Here is a 15,438-nt window from a genome sequence, read left to right on the forward strand (position 1 = left end):
TGGCCTTTGCCTCTTGTGACCTGCTCTGCTTTGGCTATGTTTCAGTTGCTGCCACTTGTTCCCATTGCCTTGACAGTAAAGGTCAAACTCCTTTTATCTGGCCTCCTACCAGCTCTTCAGCTTCACTCCCAGGACTTGTTCTGGTCTGGGACTTGCTGCTCCCTTCCACCTGCAAAGGCATCTTGGGTTTAGAACCTTAATTTACGTCTTTAACCCACCATTGCAACCTGAGCAAATTCTTGGTGCCTTTGAGGCAGTTGGGTTCTGTTGCCTACTTCTGATACTGGGCTCAGTTTGGTGCAGGTCTATGTGTGAGAGACACACAGATTATTCAGCACACTTTGTGAGCTTCTGGTGGACAGAATCTTTTTCTTGCAGCAACTTAAGCGTATTCGTGTGTGAATTATTACGTGAGTGAACGTATGTGCGTAACCTCAACCTGATGAGGAATCAGGTAAAAGCATCCTATGAAACTAAGAGGCCCTTCTGTGGTCTTGCACAGACCTCTGTGGTCTTCCTTCAGTAGACTGGTGGGGCGGGTTGAGGGGATGGGATGGAAAAAGGGAGGAGGGGACCTTGACCTGGCCCATAGCCTGCTGTTCTCTGAATGCAGTGGTAGCAAATACTGGGCTTCAGGTCCTGGATCATGTTAGCTGTTCCTGTCCTTTGAAGACCCCCTTCAAGGGGAAAAGCCCCGGAACAACTTGATGTCCTGGGCATTCTAGAGATGGAGTGTCTTGAACACCAGGGGCCAGTCTTTGGTAATGTGAACACATAACCCTGGAATATGGGAAATGTTCAAATTTCAACTTGCCAGGGGTGTGGGGTGTGGGGATGGGGTGGTATAGGAAAGTCCATTCAGAATGCTGAGTGGATGTGACTTCACTGACCAGGCCTAAGTCCGCAGTGGACTTGATGGCCACTTGGCTACTAAGTGCTTGTTTTTATGATCAACTTTCCCATCAATTAATTACATGCAGCTCTTTTTTTCCACAATAATTGCAGCCAAATGGGCTTAGTCACTGGGACCAACACTGTTTGTACTGTTCCCAGAAATTTGTTTTCTTGTTTAGCAGAAGGCTCTAGACTGCAGTAACTGGGCTGGTCATCGGTGCTGGGAGTGAGGCCATTACTTCTCCAGAGGTAAGCTTTTCTGAGAAGCTGCAGGTTCCTCTGGGAGAAAGGAAAGGAATCCTTTTAGAACTAAGAGCAGGTAAACCTCAAGGCCTTGTGGGGCCACGGCACGTGCCTGCCTTCAGCTCTGTGTGACCACTGGGCAACCAGCCAGCGTGCATCTATTCCCGGGCAAATGGACCTGCTAAAAATAAGCAGGCAGCTATTTAATTCCAACAGATTCAAAATAGCCATGTCTCCTCCCCACCAACCCTCAGGCAGGGTGCTGTATCCTTCTCCAAGGCTTTTCTCTGGCTTGCCTGAGTGTCTGGGGCCTCAGGAGGGGGGAGGCCCTGGGGGAGGTGGCTGCCTTCAATTAGCTTGTGAGTGTGAGGCTTTTAGACCTATGGTGTTAAACACTACTCAGATCTGGAGAAGTTCAGTTTTTTTTTTTACAGAAAACCAAAAACCAGGGCAAAGAGAGCAATTCAGGAGTCTGTTCCAGAGAAGGAAGGTAGCAGAGAGCCTTATAAGGCTGAAGTGTGCACACCTGCACATGTGGGCCTATGTGTATATGCACAGGTGAAGGCAGCCCTGTCTGTGAATTCAGGAAAGGTTGGTGCCTCTCACAGCCCCTGTCTAGGCCTTTCAGACCATGTAAAGTGGGGCACATGGCACCTCATCAATTCACCAGAAGTCTTTTAACTGAGGTGAGATTGGCTGGGTAAGACCCTTGGAAGTTAAGGGCTAAGGAAGTGAAGGACTGCTTGGTCACCTGGCGCTCCGAGAGGCGCCTCCAGGCAGCGGGACTCCTTTGTGGGGGGCAGCTGCTGATCATAGGGGCTCTTGGCTCTGTTCTTGGTGGAGATGGCTAATACCTCTAATCACAGGCCCCAGGTAGCAAGGAAGAAAACAAAGCACGCCTTCTCCTGTCTGGGGATCCATACACCTCTTTTCTCAGACTGGGGGAGCACTTCAGTTGGGCAGTTCTTGTACCTGTAGTTCCTCATAGAGAAAAGCACTTTCCCTGGAGGAGCAGGGATACTGTCTCCTGGCTCCTAAGCTGTAGGCCGAGTGAGAGTGGTGGGCACTGGGGACCTAGGTGCAGCATACAGTATTCTTTTGGTTGGGTGATGTGGCCTCAGGGTACCCATGTTAATAAACACGTCCTAGAGGGCCCTGGTGCCACAAAGCAGGAGACATCTGGCTCAGAAATGGTATAGAAACTTGTTTCCTGAGGTGTGAATAGCTGACTGTAGAGGGCTGTGGATGGTGGGTTTAGGGGCTTGGAGCCTGAGTCTCTGCTGAACAGGTGGGATGGGGGGGGGGCGGGGAGGATTTTTAGGTGGGAGAGTGGTAGAGGTGTCCTGGCAAACTGCAGAGCAGTGCTGTATCCCCAGTGATGGGTCCTGTGTTCAGTGTGAACTAGGTCTGAGAAAAGAATGGATGAGGTGGAGGCCAGGGGACAGTGACACAGGGGGCCAGGGACCGGGTGATGTGTGGATCAACTAGGACCAAAACCAGGCTGGGAGTGTGGGCCTCTGCCTTATAGGCAATTCTTGGACTCTCCAGAGATGAAGGGGAGGGTGGACTGCTGGACCCTTAGGATCATCTTCTAGTACCAGAGGGGTGGAGGCCGCTCCCAGCTATTTTGAGAGGCAGCTGGTATCTTGGGTAGCAACTCCCTCCTTTCTCTCACTCACACACACGCACACACACACACACACACACACACACACCTCAATTTGAGGTTGGTCTTGGGCCCCTTGTGTGTAAAACAGGGAGACTGCCCTCTGTGGGTTCTTAATGAAGTTCTAGGATTCTTTATCTTCCTCTCTACCCCATTCCAAGTAATCTTGTTCCTGAGATCAGAGAATTGGTAGAAGATCGTGGGAATCCTAGTTATAAACCCTGCTGAAATGAGATTGGGTAGTTAGTGAGGAATCAGAATCTAAAGTGACTGGCAAGAGGAGAACCTGGTTCAGACCTGAGCCACACTGTTGCATGTCACCTGTTGGGGGGCACTGTTCTGACAGTAGGCCTTGTCACAGGCATACTGCCTTATCCTGAGAGCACCCTTCCCCCACAGCCTCTATTCCTTGTCAGATTTTATTTTTATTTCTATGTGGAAGACATTGAATATAAAGCAAGTACCACTTCTTCAGGTGGTGTACACATTATTCTAGAACTGTGATTCTCTGACATGAGTGTACATTGGAATCACTTGAATTAGGGGTACTTGGCTGGCTCAGTGGAGCGTGCAACTCTTAGTCTTGGGGTTGTGAGGTTGGGCCCAGTGTGTTGGGTATAGAGATTCCTTAAAAATAGAAAAATCTTAAACAACTGCCCCCCCCAAAAAAAAATACCTAAAGCAAACCAAAAAAACCTGGTACCTTGGTCTCACTCTGAGAGATTCTGATTTAATTGATTAGGGTGCCACCTTGGCCTTGGGATTTTAAATGCTTCTCAAGTGATGCTAATATGCCACTAAGTTGGAGAACTGCTGACAGAGGTTTAAAAAATCTCTTTCCCCCAAAGGAAGAGATTTTTATCTTTTATTAGCAGATAAGAAAAAAACTATTGGAACTAATAAATGAGGTCAGTAAGGTTGTAGGATACAGGATCAATGTGCAAAACTGTTCCCTGTCTTACAACCGAAAGACTTGGTGTGTATCCTTCCCAGTTTTTCAATAGGATTATGCGGATATAGACATTCCGCATATGGTGGTCTACAGCTTTTATTTTCAGTGTCATGGCATCTGTACATGACATCTGTACATGGCATCTGTACATCCACATCTGTACATGAGATCAGTTTCCTTCCTGATCACTGGTATGTCCATGGATCCTGCAATATATTTAACAGTGATTCCCCAGAATTTTGTTTCAAATGATGCCCCAGTAAGCCTTTATATAGACCTTTGCCTTTGCAGAGTTACTCTCATTTATTCTTTTTTTTTTTTTTTTTTTAAAGAGAAGATTGCAGGTATGGGGTTTTAAGGTCATAGCTTATAGCGTTTTAAGAGCAATATGAACTTCCCCTTTCCTTGGCCCATATGATGCCTCATTTCCTCAGACACGTAGATGTGTTCCAGACTTAATGTGGAGTAGAACCCGAGTTCCAGTCCTAGGCTGTATGACCTTGAGCTTTCTTTCTTTTTTTTAAAGTTTTTATTTATTTATTTAAGTAATCTCTACACCCAACGTGGGGCTCGAACTCACAATCCCAAGATCAAGAGTCGCTCGTGCCACTGACTGAGCCAACCAGGTGCCCTGACCTTGAGCTTTTTAATTTTTTTAAAATATTAAGCATGCTCCACACCCAGCATGGAGCACACCTTGGGGCTTGAGCTCAGGATCCTGAGATCGAGACCTGAGCTGAGATTGAATGGAACAGTTAATCGACTGAGTCACCCAGGTGACCTTGAGCTATTTTAACCTTGCTGTTGGCAATACATTCCAGACCACGTGGTTGAGGATTTAGTGATACAAAGGGAGAGCATCTAGTGAGGTTCTTTGAATCTGAAGTTGTAAGGAGCGTCGTCGTCGTCATCATCATCATCATCGAAGTTTCTGCCTAGAGGGATTGATAGGATCTTCTGAGCCTGGCCACTGCTTAGCTGTGCTTTATATTTTCCAATCTCACGGATTCACTTTCAAAGATTAGCAAGAAGGTTTATGGCTTTCTCTACGCCCTCACATTGGAGCAGAATATGTTTTCCAGTGTTCCTTTACTAACTGTAATGTGTTTGTGAATCTCCTGGGGGTCTTGTTAAAATGCAGCTTGTGATTTAGTAGATCTGGGCTGGGGCTGTATTTCGAGCAGATTCCCAGGTGATGCTTAGTGCTTCTGGTCCATAGACTGCTCCTTGAGAAGCAGAGTCCTAGAGCAGTGATTCCCAGTGGAGGCACAAATCCAAAGTAAGCACAATAAAGCACAAACCCAAATTAAGGTATAATTCACCTTATCAGTGGAGGATTTTTGGTTTTAGGAAGATGTGATTTTTTCAGACAATAAAATTCACTGGCATGGGAGGTACTGAATTATAAGCATTCTAAAATAAGTCTGTCACGTACCTCTAAAGAGAGCTAACCCAGCTTTGCATAGCACTTAATACGTATCTTGTACCAACCATCCTTTATGAGCTGTGTCCCCATCTTATGATGAAGAAAACTGAGATTCTTCTCTCCTTTACATGTCAACTACCATCTTCTGGCCCTTTATCATTTCTCCTGGCCTGAATCCAATTGACTGAGGTATCCACGTCTGTGTCTCTCGATATGCTGTTCATCCTACTCCCAGGATCAACTAGTAACAAGTTTGGTGTGTGTGCTGTGCAGACCTCTGATGGTTCCCTGTTGCCTACTGGATAAAGTTCAGACTCCACGATGAGGCCCCAGAACCCTCACTGAGTCCACTAAACCGCTTGCTTCTTCAGGCATGACTTGTATCATCTTGCCACTGTATATTTTGCTGGTCTCTCACCCTGGAGCATCCCCCTCATCCTTTTGAAATCTTACTCCTTGGGACGCCTAGGTGGCTCAATGGTTGAGCATCTGTCTTTGCCTCAGGGCATGATCCCGGGGTTTGGGATCGAGTGCCGCATTGGGCTCCCTGTGAGGAGCCTGCTTCTCCCTCTGCCTATGTGTTGTCTCCCTGTCTCTCAGATTAAATAAATAAAATAAAATAAAGAAATCTTACTCCTCCTTTGTTCTATCACTCTCTTGCTGCATTACTGTTTCATTGACTCATGATTTTGTGGGTAATGTGAGGGACATATATACATATGGTTTCACGGGTACTTAAAAATACTCCAATGTCGGGGCACCTGGGTAGTTCAGTCCGTTAAGCGTCTGACTTGATTTTGGCTCAGGTCATGATCTCATGGTTGTGAGATTGAGCTCCACTTTGGGCTCTGTACTCAGCAGGGAGTCTGGTTGAGATTCTCTCTCCCTCTCCTCTCCCCTGCAAGCTTACTCACTTTCTCTTTCAAAAAAAAAAATACTCCAAAGTCACCTAAATAGATAACTGTTCTGGGAGTTTAGAGAACTAAAACACCAAACACATGATCCCCTTGGGGGAACATGGAATTTGGCATTGAGAAGTGATGAAGGAAGGGATTTGGGTCTAAGAGAAGGCTCATCTTGTTTCAAGGAAGTATGCATGGACAAGGGAGCAGAAATGGGTGTATCTCCCTGCCCACTCACCTCTAATGGATCACGCTGTGGATATGAGCAGGGGGGAGGGCTGCGCCTTACAGGGAAAGGGGAGGGAGAACAGCTGCTTATCTTCTTGTGCAGTGATATCGGGATCCCCATACTTGGCTCTCATAGCATCTCTCTCTCTCTCTCCCCTCCTCTCCAGGTATAATTTCTTCAGGCATCCAGGATGGCCATCCAGTTCCGTTCACTTTTCCCCTTGGCATTGCCTGGAATGCTGGCAGTCCTTGGCTGGTGGTGGTTTTTTTCTCGTAAAAAGCATGTTAGCAGTCAGGACAGACAGGTGGAGGCCAGCACTGTGGAGCTGAGGGCTAGCCATGCCATCAAAGAGCCACTCTCCATGGAGGATCCCTGTCCTGCAGTAGTAGCAACGTCCCCCAGCATCATACTGTCTGCAGAAGAGGAGCCATCTACTGTGAGCAAGCTTCCCATGGAGCCCCCAGCCATGCTGCGGCCACATTTAACCTGTCGCAGGTCAGAGTCCTCAGGCAGCCTTCCTAACACCACAGACCCAAGATTTCGACCAGGAACACTCAGGGATGACAGCGCAAAGGTGGAACTAGCCCTGACGGGTGATGAAGCCAGGTCCATCCCTCTGGAGTGTCCCCTTCCAACCCCAAAGGGTGTTCCTTTCCCCCATGAAGCGGCTGAGGTGTGCAAGCGAGAGTCCCCATTCAATGGGACAGGAGGACTGAGCTGGCAGGGCCAAGCTGCAGCCCTCCAAGAGAAGCCAAGAGAAACAAATGGAGCTGAAGGCACTGGTGATGCAGTGTTAGGAGAAAACGTGCTGGAAGAGGGTGTGTTGTTCCAGGAGCATGACTCTGAATCGGAGATCAGCAAGGCGCCTAGCCCAGCTTCCTTGGGAGGAGCAGGGGAGAAGGGGAAGGGCAGCTGGCCACAGGTGGAGGAGGATGCAGCGGGGAAGCTGCTGAGCAACCTCATCGAATCGGCTCACACAGAGCTGATGGAGGATGATGAGCTGCTGGCACCTCGGGTCAGCAGCAGAGCCTGTGATGCAGACAGCATGGGAGAGCTGGGCAAAGAGGAGGCTGTGGAGCAAGATGAGAAGATTGAGCAGGCTGCTTACCAGATCATCTCTAGAGTGATCTTGGAGGCAACTGAAGAGGTGCTGGCCACCACCATGGGCAGGATTGCAGGTCGGGTGCATCAGGCTTCAGCTGGTCAATTGCAAGGGCAGAAGGAGGAGAGCTGTGTGCCAGTCTGCCAGAAAACTTCCCTGGGGCAAGATGCTGCTGAGCCCACTCCAGCCACTGTGGAGGTAGTGGAGGTGGTGAAGGTGGCGGAGACAGTGACGGAGGCAGTGGCAGAGGTGGTGGCGATCTCTGGCCAGTCAGACCCTGCCCTCCCCTTGCCAGACCTGCCCACAGAGGACCTGCCATCACCAAAGACCTACATGAGCTGCCTGAGCAGCCCTCTGTCCAGCCCCACTAAGGATAGAAAGCCAAAGAACTCTGCACACCACATCTCCCTGGCCCCCAGCCCGTCGCCAGCTCTGCCTCAGGGAGAGTCTCCAGATGAAGCAAGTGTCCTGGTGAGAAGTGCTGGATGCATCACCTGTACTAATGACAACAGCCAGGATGTCCCTTCAGTGGCCTCTGAGCAGTGCTCAGATTCCGTCAGCACTTCGGGGCTTGAAGACTTGTGTACAGACACCAACTCAAGCCCCAGGGGCCAGACCATTTCCCCACCGCTGCCAGAAAGTACTGTGCCCTTCAGCAATGGGGTACTGAAGGGGGAGCTATCAGACTTGGGGAATGAGGATGGATGGACCGTGGAAGCAGAAGCAGATCATTCGGGAGGTAGGAGGGTCTTGGATGTTCCTCACTTAGAGGACGGGGTGGGGGTGCTCCCTTTGTATGCTGGGCAAAGGCTGCTGGTCTGCCCCTCCCTCTGCTCCTTCTGCAGTAGTAATGCTCTTCAACTCCGTGTCCCAGCTGGCCTGCAGAAAGTCGGGGTACAGCGTAACACTGGTGGGTAACTGAGAAGTTAGGCTGTCCTGAACCCGCAGAGCCATGGGAGCTGTAAATTGGTTCGGCAGCCAGGACCCTCCCCAGTCCTCCTGAAGGAGCCAGCTCAATGTTGGGTTTGTCAACTAACCTCAGTGTGAGCCTCTTTTTCTCTCTCAAACCACCTCTTGAAGGTTTTTGTAATGGAGAGGCTTCCTTAGCTTTAATTCCCATGTACCAAGAATGGGTGTGAACTTTTTTTTTTAATGGTTTATTTCCTTTTAATCATGTGCTTGTTCCCATGTCTTCACCTGCCTTCCTTCTCCAGAAGCTCTTACCGGGTAAGTGCCCAGAGAGCGGCCACAACCTTGACACTTGAGGGAGGCTCTCGCCCTCCTGCCTTGTTGCCGCCACTATTCCTCCGCAGAGGGCCTCCGCCATTTCCTTTCTGTGAGCTGCAGTTCCACCCCCAGGAAAGAGGGGCACTTCGGTAATGAAGTGTCCACTGGGGTTTTCGGGTGCTGACCCCAGCATAGACAGTTCAGACCGCTAATGGACAGGTCAGCAACTCCTGACCCTGGTTTCACAGCCACCCTGGGGTATTTTCCATTATCTCCTGCAGAGAGGCCATGAATTCCTTGTGGGGGTCTCTGACTTGTGTGTCCTGGAGCCATGCTCTACCATCTCCACTCCAGGAAGGCAGGGAGTCTTTATGGGGAATTTTACTTCTTTCAGTAGCATCTAGTGTGTTTCACACACCACATTTTGTCACCTCCAAGATGGCTATTGGTTTGATTAAGAAGACATCACTGATTTCTGTACCTCTAAGTGAAAGAGAACTCGTTATTGGATTGTGATCATAGAAGGCCAGAGCATATAAGATGCATCCAAATTTCAGGGATGTTAAAATGTGTGTGTGCTTTTTTTTAAAAAAGATCTTAAAGTGGGTAAACAAATATCTTCCTAAGAATAAAGGAGTTTCTCTTTATCCACTGGCCCTAAGCTGAATTAACAGACCCATTAGAGCTGTGTCATGCCACCTCTAGATTGGTTGTGGCAGCTACTCAGGTGTGGTGAAGGCCTTGAGTTGAGGCCTCGCGGAAGAGAAGGCTATGACCGTGGGGAGGTACAGGAACAAGAGATGGGAGCGTGGCATACCACTCACTTGGCCCTCAGTTGGCCAAAGCATAAGCTCCCACCTCCCTGGCATCTGATGTACCTGACCATGCACAGCCCTACCTGGTGCCTAGGGGGCCCACTGAGGAAGCTGGCCTGTGAGCACAGACTGCTAGAGTGCTGTGTGGTCTGAGCCACCTCTGGGTGTCCCTGGAGTGGTCCGTATCAGCCAGGCCTGTTCTGTCCAGGAGAGGCTGGGGCCCCTGATGTTGAGGGACAAGGTCACTCTCAAGGTGACTTGTCCTTATCTGGGGACAGAATCTCTTAAGCCTTACTGTGCATCCAGACAGTACATGCGTTGCTTGGCAAAGGATTATGTCCAGAGTTTGGAGAAACCATGTGCATAATAACCTAAGTAGTAGAATCTTGGGAGCAATCTATTTCTGGTAGTTAAGTCCTCCATATTTAAGCCAGAGGCCTTTCTCTTAAGCTGGTCTGGACCCCTGTTTTTCTGGGATAGCCTCTCTGGCACACTCTTGAGCAAGAGAGCAGCAGACCACATTGATGCCAGGGGCCTGCTTCCTGCTCTTTCTGTTGTCTGGGGCATGAACTTCAGCCCAGTCTTGGGACCAAGGGGTAAAGATCCACCATGAGCCCAGAATGTTAAGAGTTGCACAAGTCAGGCCTAAGCAGAGGGAAAGGAGGACCTCCTTCCTTCATCTACTTCCAGTAGAGCCCCAGTGCAAGATGAGAATGGGGCCCTCAGACGAGCCAGCAAGGGAGGATTCTTCTAGCTCTGCTGGACTGAAGTTCACTGCCCATGGAGCCCAGGCCTAGGTCCCTTGGTCTGAGGGGCTGGCATAGGTGCTGGGGTGGGGACCCCTTGTGACTGGTTGGTCTCTGTGGAAGCCAGCACATATACAGCTTCTGGGACCATGTGGACTTGCTGGCCTGCTCCCCCACCCCGTGGACTCCCCTTCCCAGCTCACCACTTGTCTCTGCTCCAGCAGCTGTGGCTGGGCGTGGCTGCCAATTCAGCAAGTGGAGCTGTGAGTGACAGGCTAAAATTAGGTGTATCTACACCCCCAGTCCTTCTTTCATTGGGGTTGTTCTAACCCTTCTAGACTTCGGGTTGACAGTCACCTGCCAAGCTCAAGGAGGGGGTGTGGGGTGGGGGCCTCCTGGGAATCTGAATTTGGAAGTTCTTCATTGTTGACTGCTCTTAGCTGGCCTCTGTGTGTCTGTGCATGCTGCTTCCACCCCTGCAGGCTCGGACGGGAACAGCATGGATTCAGTGGATGGCTGCTGTGGCCCCAGGAAGACTGACAGTTTCCAGAATGCCCAAGCAGCCTCTAGTCCTAAGAAGGTCGACCTCATCATCTGGGAGATTGAGGTGCCAAAGGTAAGGGCTGCAAGCTCCACACTCCTACACGCCCAGGGTCATCGAACTTAAGGGAGAGGGAGACAGTAAACCTGAAGCTGCCCCCCGAGTGAGCCAGAGGCTGAAGGGAGCAGGAGTGTCATACCCTGCCAGGGCCCACAGAGCTTCCTGCCAAGTGGAGTTCCCTCAGCTGCCTTCAGGAGGGACCTATTCTCGTCCCCTTCAAACTCACACACAGGGTACTTACGCTCTCCCTGGGGCTTCCTCCTGTGTGCTGGGGCTCAGATCTGTTTGGAGATGCTAGCAAAAACCAGCCTGAGGACGTGGGCTAAGCGGGAGTCCCTTCACGGTGCTCTGCTCAAAGCTCTCCAGTGCAAAGTATATTTGATAATTGAGCACAGCATAAATCCATATTTCAGAGAGCTTGAAAAGTATAGAAACGTTTGAGGAAAATAACAAGCTGCTCTAATCTTACCCCCGGGAGTGGCTGTGAAGACTTGTGTTTCCTTCTCGTCTTGCACCCTGTGGTTTTTAAACAAAACTGAGATTATGTTGCTTTAATTAATGCTTTTAAATATTTAACAATTTAATTTTCCTGCATTATTCTTTTGAAAATATAATTTTAACTGCATTATTCATTGTGGGAATGTCCGTTTACTTCACCAGTCCCCAAATCCAGGGTACCAAAGTGTTTTCGAGCTTCTTGCTGTTCTAACTTATAATTTATTAGCTCAATCTTGATGTTTATCGCGGGGGCTCAGAAATAATGGGCCAACTGAATTCTCCCAGGAACTTAGCTCCCTACCACCGCCATGGAGACTTGGCTTGGTTTGAACTCTAGGTCAGGCAGGCTGCTTTGACCCCAGGGTGCTGACTCCCTTGGTGGTTCCCCCCTTGCCCTGTGACCCTGATAGTCGTGCCTCCTCCTCCCTTAGTGGTTGCAAAGGGCACACCCAGACAGCTCTAGGTACAGGGCGACCATGTCCCTGGTAGCTCCGCTGGTGTGCGGTTGTGTGGGATTGTCTCAGAGCTCGCCTTACATCATGGCTAAGTTGGGCTTCTTCTGTCTGCGTTGAGCTCTTGGCACGCTGGGCACTTCTACAAGCCTCGTGCTCTGAAGGCTCCGGCCCACTATCAATTGGCAGCAGAAGCCCAAGGGTTCTTTCTTCAACTTTTATTTTCAAATGGAGCCTTTTTATCTTTGAACCCGGATAGACTTGAAGAGGTCGGAGGAGTTGTAAATCGACCCTTGTGCTGTGGTGGAACCTCACCTAGTGTAGATTTGGGAGGAGAAGATGCTGGCTTTGCAGCCTTCTGGATGTGGGCCAGGTTGTCAGGGAAGAAATGGGAACTGCTGAGTCCTGGAGCCAGCCAGACTGTGTAGTTCAGCCGCTTAGCAGTGTGATATTGGGTGAGTTACTTAGCCTCTTTGAGCTTGTTAAGCTCATCTGTAAAATGGTGATAAAGCTATCTGTTTCATAGCTAAGTGCTCGGAACAGTGCCTGGCAAATGAGTGCTGGTATGTTCACAGTTAATGATATATTTGAGCTTCACTTTGTGTAAAACAAAGGTAAGTCTTTGGGAACGTAGGGAATTGGTTTCCTATTAACACCCCAATCGTCTCTTTCTCTTTCAGCACTTAGTTGGTCGGCTAATTGGCAAGCAGGGGCGGTATGTGAGCTTTCTGAAGCAAACGTCTGGTGCCAAGATCTACATCTCCACCCTGCCTTACACCCAGAACATCCAGATCTGCCACATAGAAGGTCAGTGGCAGCTGTCCGCTTGGGTTTTGTTGTCTTCCCTGAAATGTAAGGCATTTGAATCTCAGTTATTCCCTTTTTTGGAATCTAAGTCTCTGAATAGAAACCCCTGCTCATCCCAGGTGAAGGGAACATGGTGGTGGTGATGGGGGGGGGTCTTCCTTTAGCCCTCTTCTCCAGTTCAGCTACTTGAAGGAGCCTCCTCTCCCTCCCCCAGATCTTGTGGCCAGGAGAGGCGTGGGCACTCACATGGCAGGCAGGCTGGGGTGGCCTGGATTTATGGTGCCCGCTGCCTCACACAATTCCTCACAGAGCAGAACATGATTCCCCTCCGGTTGGTGAGGGCTGGGCCTTTCCCATCAGCTAGCCTCCTATTGCATTCAAAGCATGGACACAACAGCAGTGGTATCACTTGATAGGTTGGTGATTTCAGTCCTCTTTAGATAACCTTTCTTAAGGCAAAACTTAGCTTTTTGGCTCTGTAAAGATACCTTTGAACTCTAGGAAAGCTGCGGGGTGGGGTGTGTGCATGGGTTTGGTTTTGTAGTTTGTCGTATCCACTGTGACTCTCCTGCCTCTACCCCATTTAGGCTCTCAGCATCATGTAGACAAGGCGCTGAACTTGATTGGAAAGAAGTTCAAGGAGCTGAACCTCACCAATATCTACGCTCCCCCACTGCCATCACTGGCACTGCCTTCTCTTCCAATGACTTCCTGGGTGAGCATGCACCTGGCGGACCAGACCAGACCTTTTTGTCTCCCTTTCATGCCAACCTGCCCCAGATTAGAAATCCCTGAGACCGTGGGTCAGGAAGGCCAAGAGCTTGTTGATGCCTGTGACCCCTCCCCTCTAGCCTCCTGTGGTCAGTTTGCTTCTGCTTCTAGCCTGTGTTCTCTGTGGCTGGGCTTTGAGGCTGAAGTGCTGGTACAAAACCAGACATGCCTCTGTCCCCACTTGGCAAGGACCATTCTTTTCGGGCTCAGCTGCCCTGACATCTTTTGTGTTTTCAAGGCATTTGCCTAGAAAGGAGTATAGTCTATCCAGGAGACTGGGTGTACCCAGACTGGTTTGGATCTCCTTAAAGCTGGTGATATGTCCGGAGTCACAGCCTTGGGGGCCTGGATGGGCTTGTAGTGGGTCCTTATGTTCCTTACTCCTACTCGAGATGGGTCTAATGGCTCTGGTGAAGGATTCCCTTCCCCTTCCTTCTCAAGGGAAGTATCTAGATTATAAAGGATAAGAAATTCTCCCCACCCAGCCCTGGAAGCCAGGTGGCTCTTTTGGAGGTTGTTCCTGGAGCTTGGCAGGAGGAGGAAGCTTCTATCTTAGGGCCTCTGTGTGTTGGGGCCTATTGCTCAAGATCTTACAGCATCCTGCCAGCTCTATTTGAGCCTCATCTCCCAGGTAGAATTGTAGAGTTCTGTAGACCAGAGATGATGACTATACTTCACACATGGGCTGCTGCAAGAAAATTGTCTCCTTCGCTTTTGTTTGGGATGACTGACTTCTTGGTTCTGTATTATTCCACTCCCTCCAAAGATGCTTATGCCATGGCAGGAGGGATGAGTGTCCTGTTACTTCCCTCTGGATATTTGGGAACAGTCTGACCCCACTCTGTGCTTTACTTCTGAATCCTAGCATTTTTTTTCCCCAGCAGGCTTGGACCAGACCCATTCTTTAATTTTAAATAATTGAGCAGCTGGGATGGCTTCCTTCCCTTGTACTCTCTGTGGTTTGGTAGAACTGGAGAGGAGATCCCAGGTGCCTTTCAACCAGCCACACCCCAGGGAGGGATGAAGGTCAGGAAGGTGGCACATCTTCCTGTGTCCAGAGTACCTAGATGTGGTCTGTAACTTGGCAACAGGAAAACTAGTGTCTAGGGACAAGTCTTTGATGTGGGCCTAGCCACTGAGAAAACCTACATTCCAAATCCCAGAGTGGGAATGAGTTGGTAGGAGGTCTGGCATGCAGAGAGGAGGAGATGGTGTGACGCAGACTATCGGGTTCTTGCTGGCAGGAGAACAGAGTAGAGGGGTCCTGTTGGACTTGCAGCTCCTGGAGTCAGCAAGCAGGGCCAAGGATGCTGGCTCAGGGGCCTGGGGCCCACCCACCTCTTATGCCCCAGTAACTTTTTCTCCGTGGCTCCCCATTCCCTTGCCTTCGTTGGGTGTTACAGACCCCTTGAGAGAGGGACCCTGCCCCGGGCCCCTACACTACTTCCCCAGCTAGCTCCTCCCTGCCCAGCCTTGAGTTGAGGCCTCCTCTACAGGTTACTGTTGGTATTGCAGGGTAAGCGCTGCTGAGCCACACTTTCCATGGCTGACATAGTTTTCCTTGAACTTCTGCCGTTTGGGTGCCTTGTTGCTTTGGGCTGCCATGCCCTTTACAAAGATGTGCCAGTTCAGAGACTTGCCCTGGTGCCTCAAGGCTTATCCAAACATAAGAGAAGGATTGCTGCAGTGCCTGCTGCCCCTCCCCTTTCTCTACAGCTCATGCTCCCTGATGGCATCACTGTGGAGGTGATTGTGGTCAACCAGGTCAACGCTGGGCACTTGTTCGTGCAGCAGCACACGCATCCCACTTTCCATGCACTGCGTAGCCTGGATCAGCAGATGTACCTGTGCTACTCTCAGCCAGGAATCCCCACCTTGCCCACCCCAGTGGAAAGTAAGTGCTGCCCCAGGGTCACTGGGGAGCCTTGGGTTCTCAAGGGGAGGAGTTTTGGGGGTGACCTGTTCTGCCCTTGGTCTTGATCCAGGAGGAGGCCATTCTGGGATTCTTCATGGGAACAGCATCCCTAAGTTTTTGTCATCAGTGTGGAGTTACTCTGGGCTGAGTTTCCCAACTATCCCAATGGAAAAGGTCTTCCCATTGGCTGAC

At 50.0% G+C, this 15,438-nt stretch overlaps 1 protein-coding gene across 3 annotated transcripts in view; it reads left to right on the forward strand.

The window, feature by feature from the left end:
* The window catches only part of AKAP1 (A-kinase anchoring protein 1), a 36,535-nt gene that overhangs the window by 12,748 nt on the left and 8,349 nt on the right, over nucleotides 1-15,438 (forward strand). For 2 of the 3 annotated variants that reach the window (XM_055326583.1, XM_055326576.1), the window contains exons 2-6: nucleotides 6,479-8,153; nucleotides 10,685-10,818; nucleotides 12,434-12,560; nucleotides 13,148-13,275; nucleotides 15,048-15,225. In XM_055326583.1, coding sequence (XP_055182558.1) covers nucleotides 6,503-8,153; nucleotides 10,685-10,818; nucleotides 12,434-12,560; nucleotides 13,148-13,275; nucleotides 15,048-15,225 — 2,218 coding nt within the window. In that variant the 5' untranslated portion in view covers nucleotides 6,479-6,502. Of the gene's footprint in view, nucleotides 1-1,122; nucleotides 1,144-6,478; nucleotides 8,154-10,684; nucleotides 10,819-12,433; nucleotides 12,561-13,147; nucleotides 13,276-15,047; nucleotides 15,226-15,438 lie in introns of those variants that run through there. The other variant, XM_055326590.1, reaches the window with a different exon arrangement.

The sequence above is a fragment of the Nyctereutes procyonoides genome, unplaced genomic scaffold, assembly GCF_905146905.1.
Source record: "Nyctereutes procyonoides isolate TBG_1078 unplaced genomic scaffold, NYPRO_anot_genome, whole genome shotgun sequence".
NCBI lineage: Eukaryota > Metazoa > Chordata > Mammalia > Carnivora > Canidae > Nyctereutes > Nyctereutes procyonoides.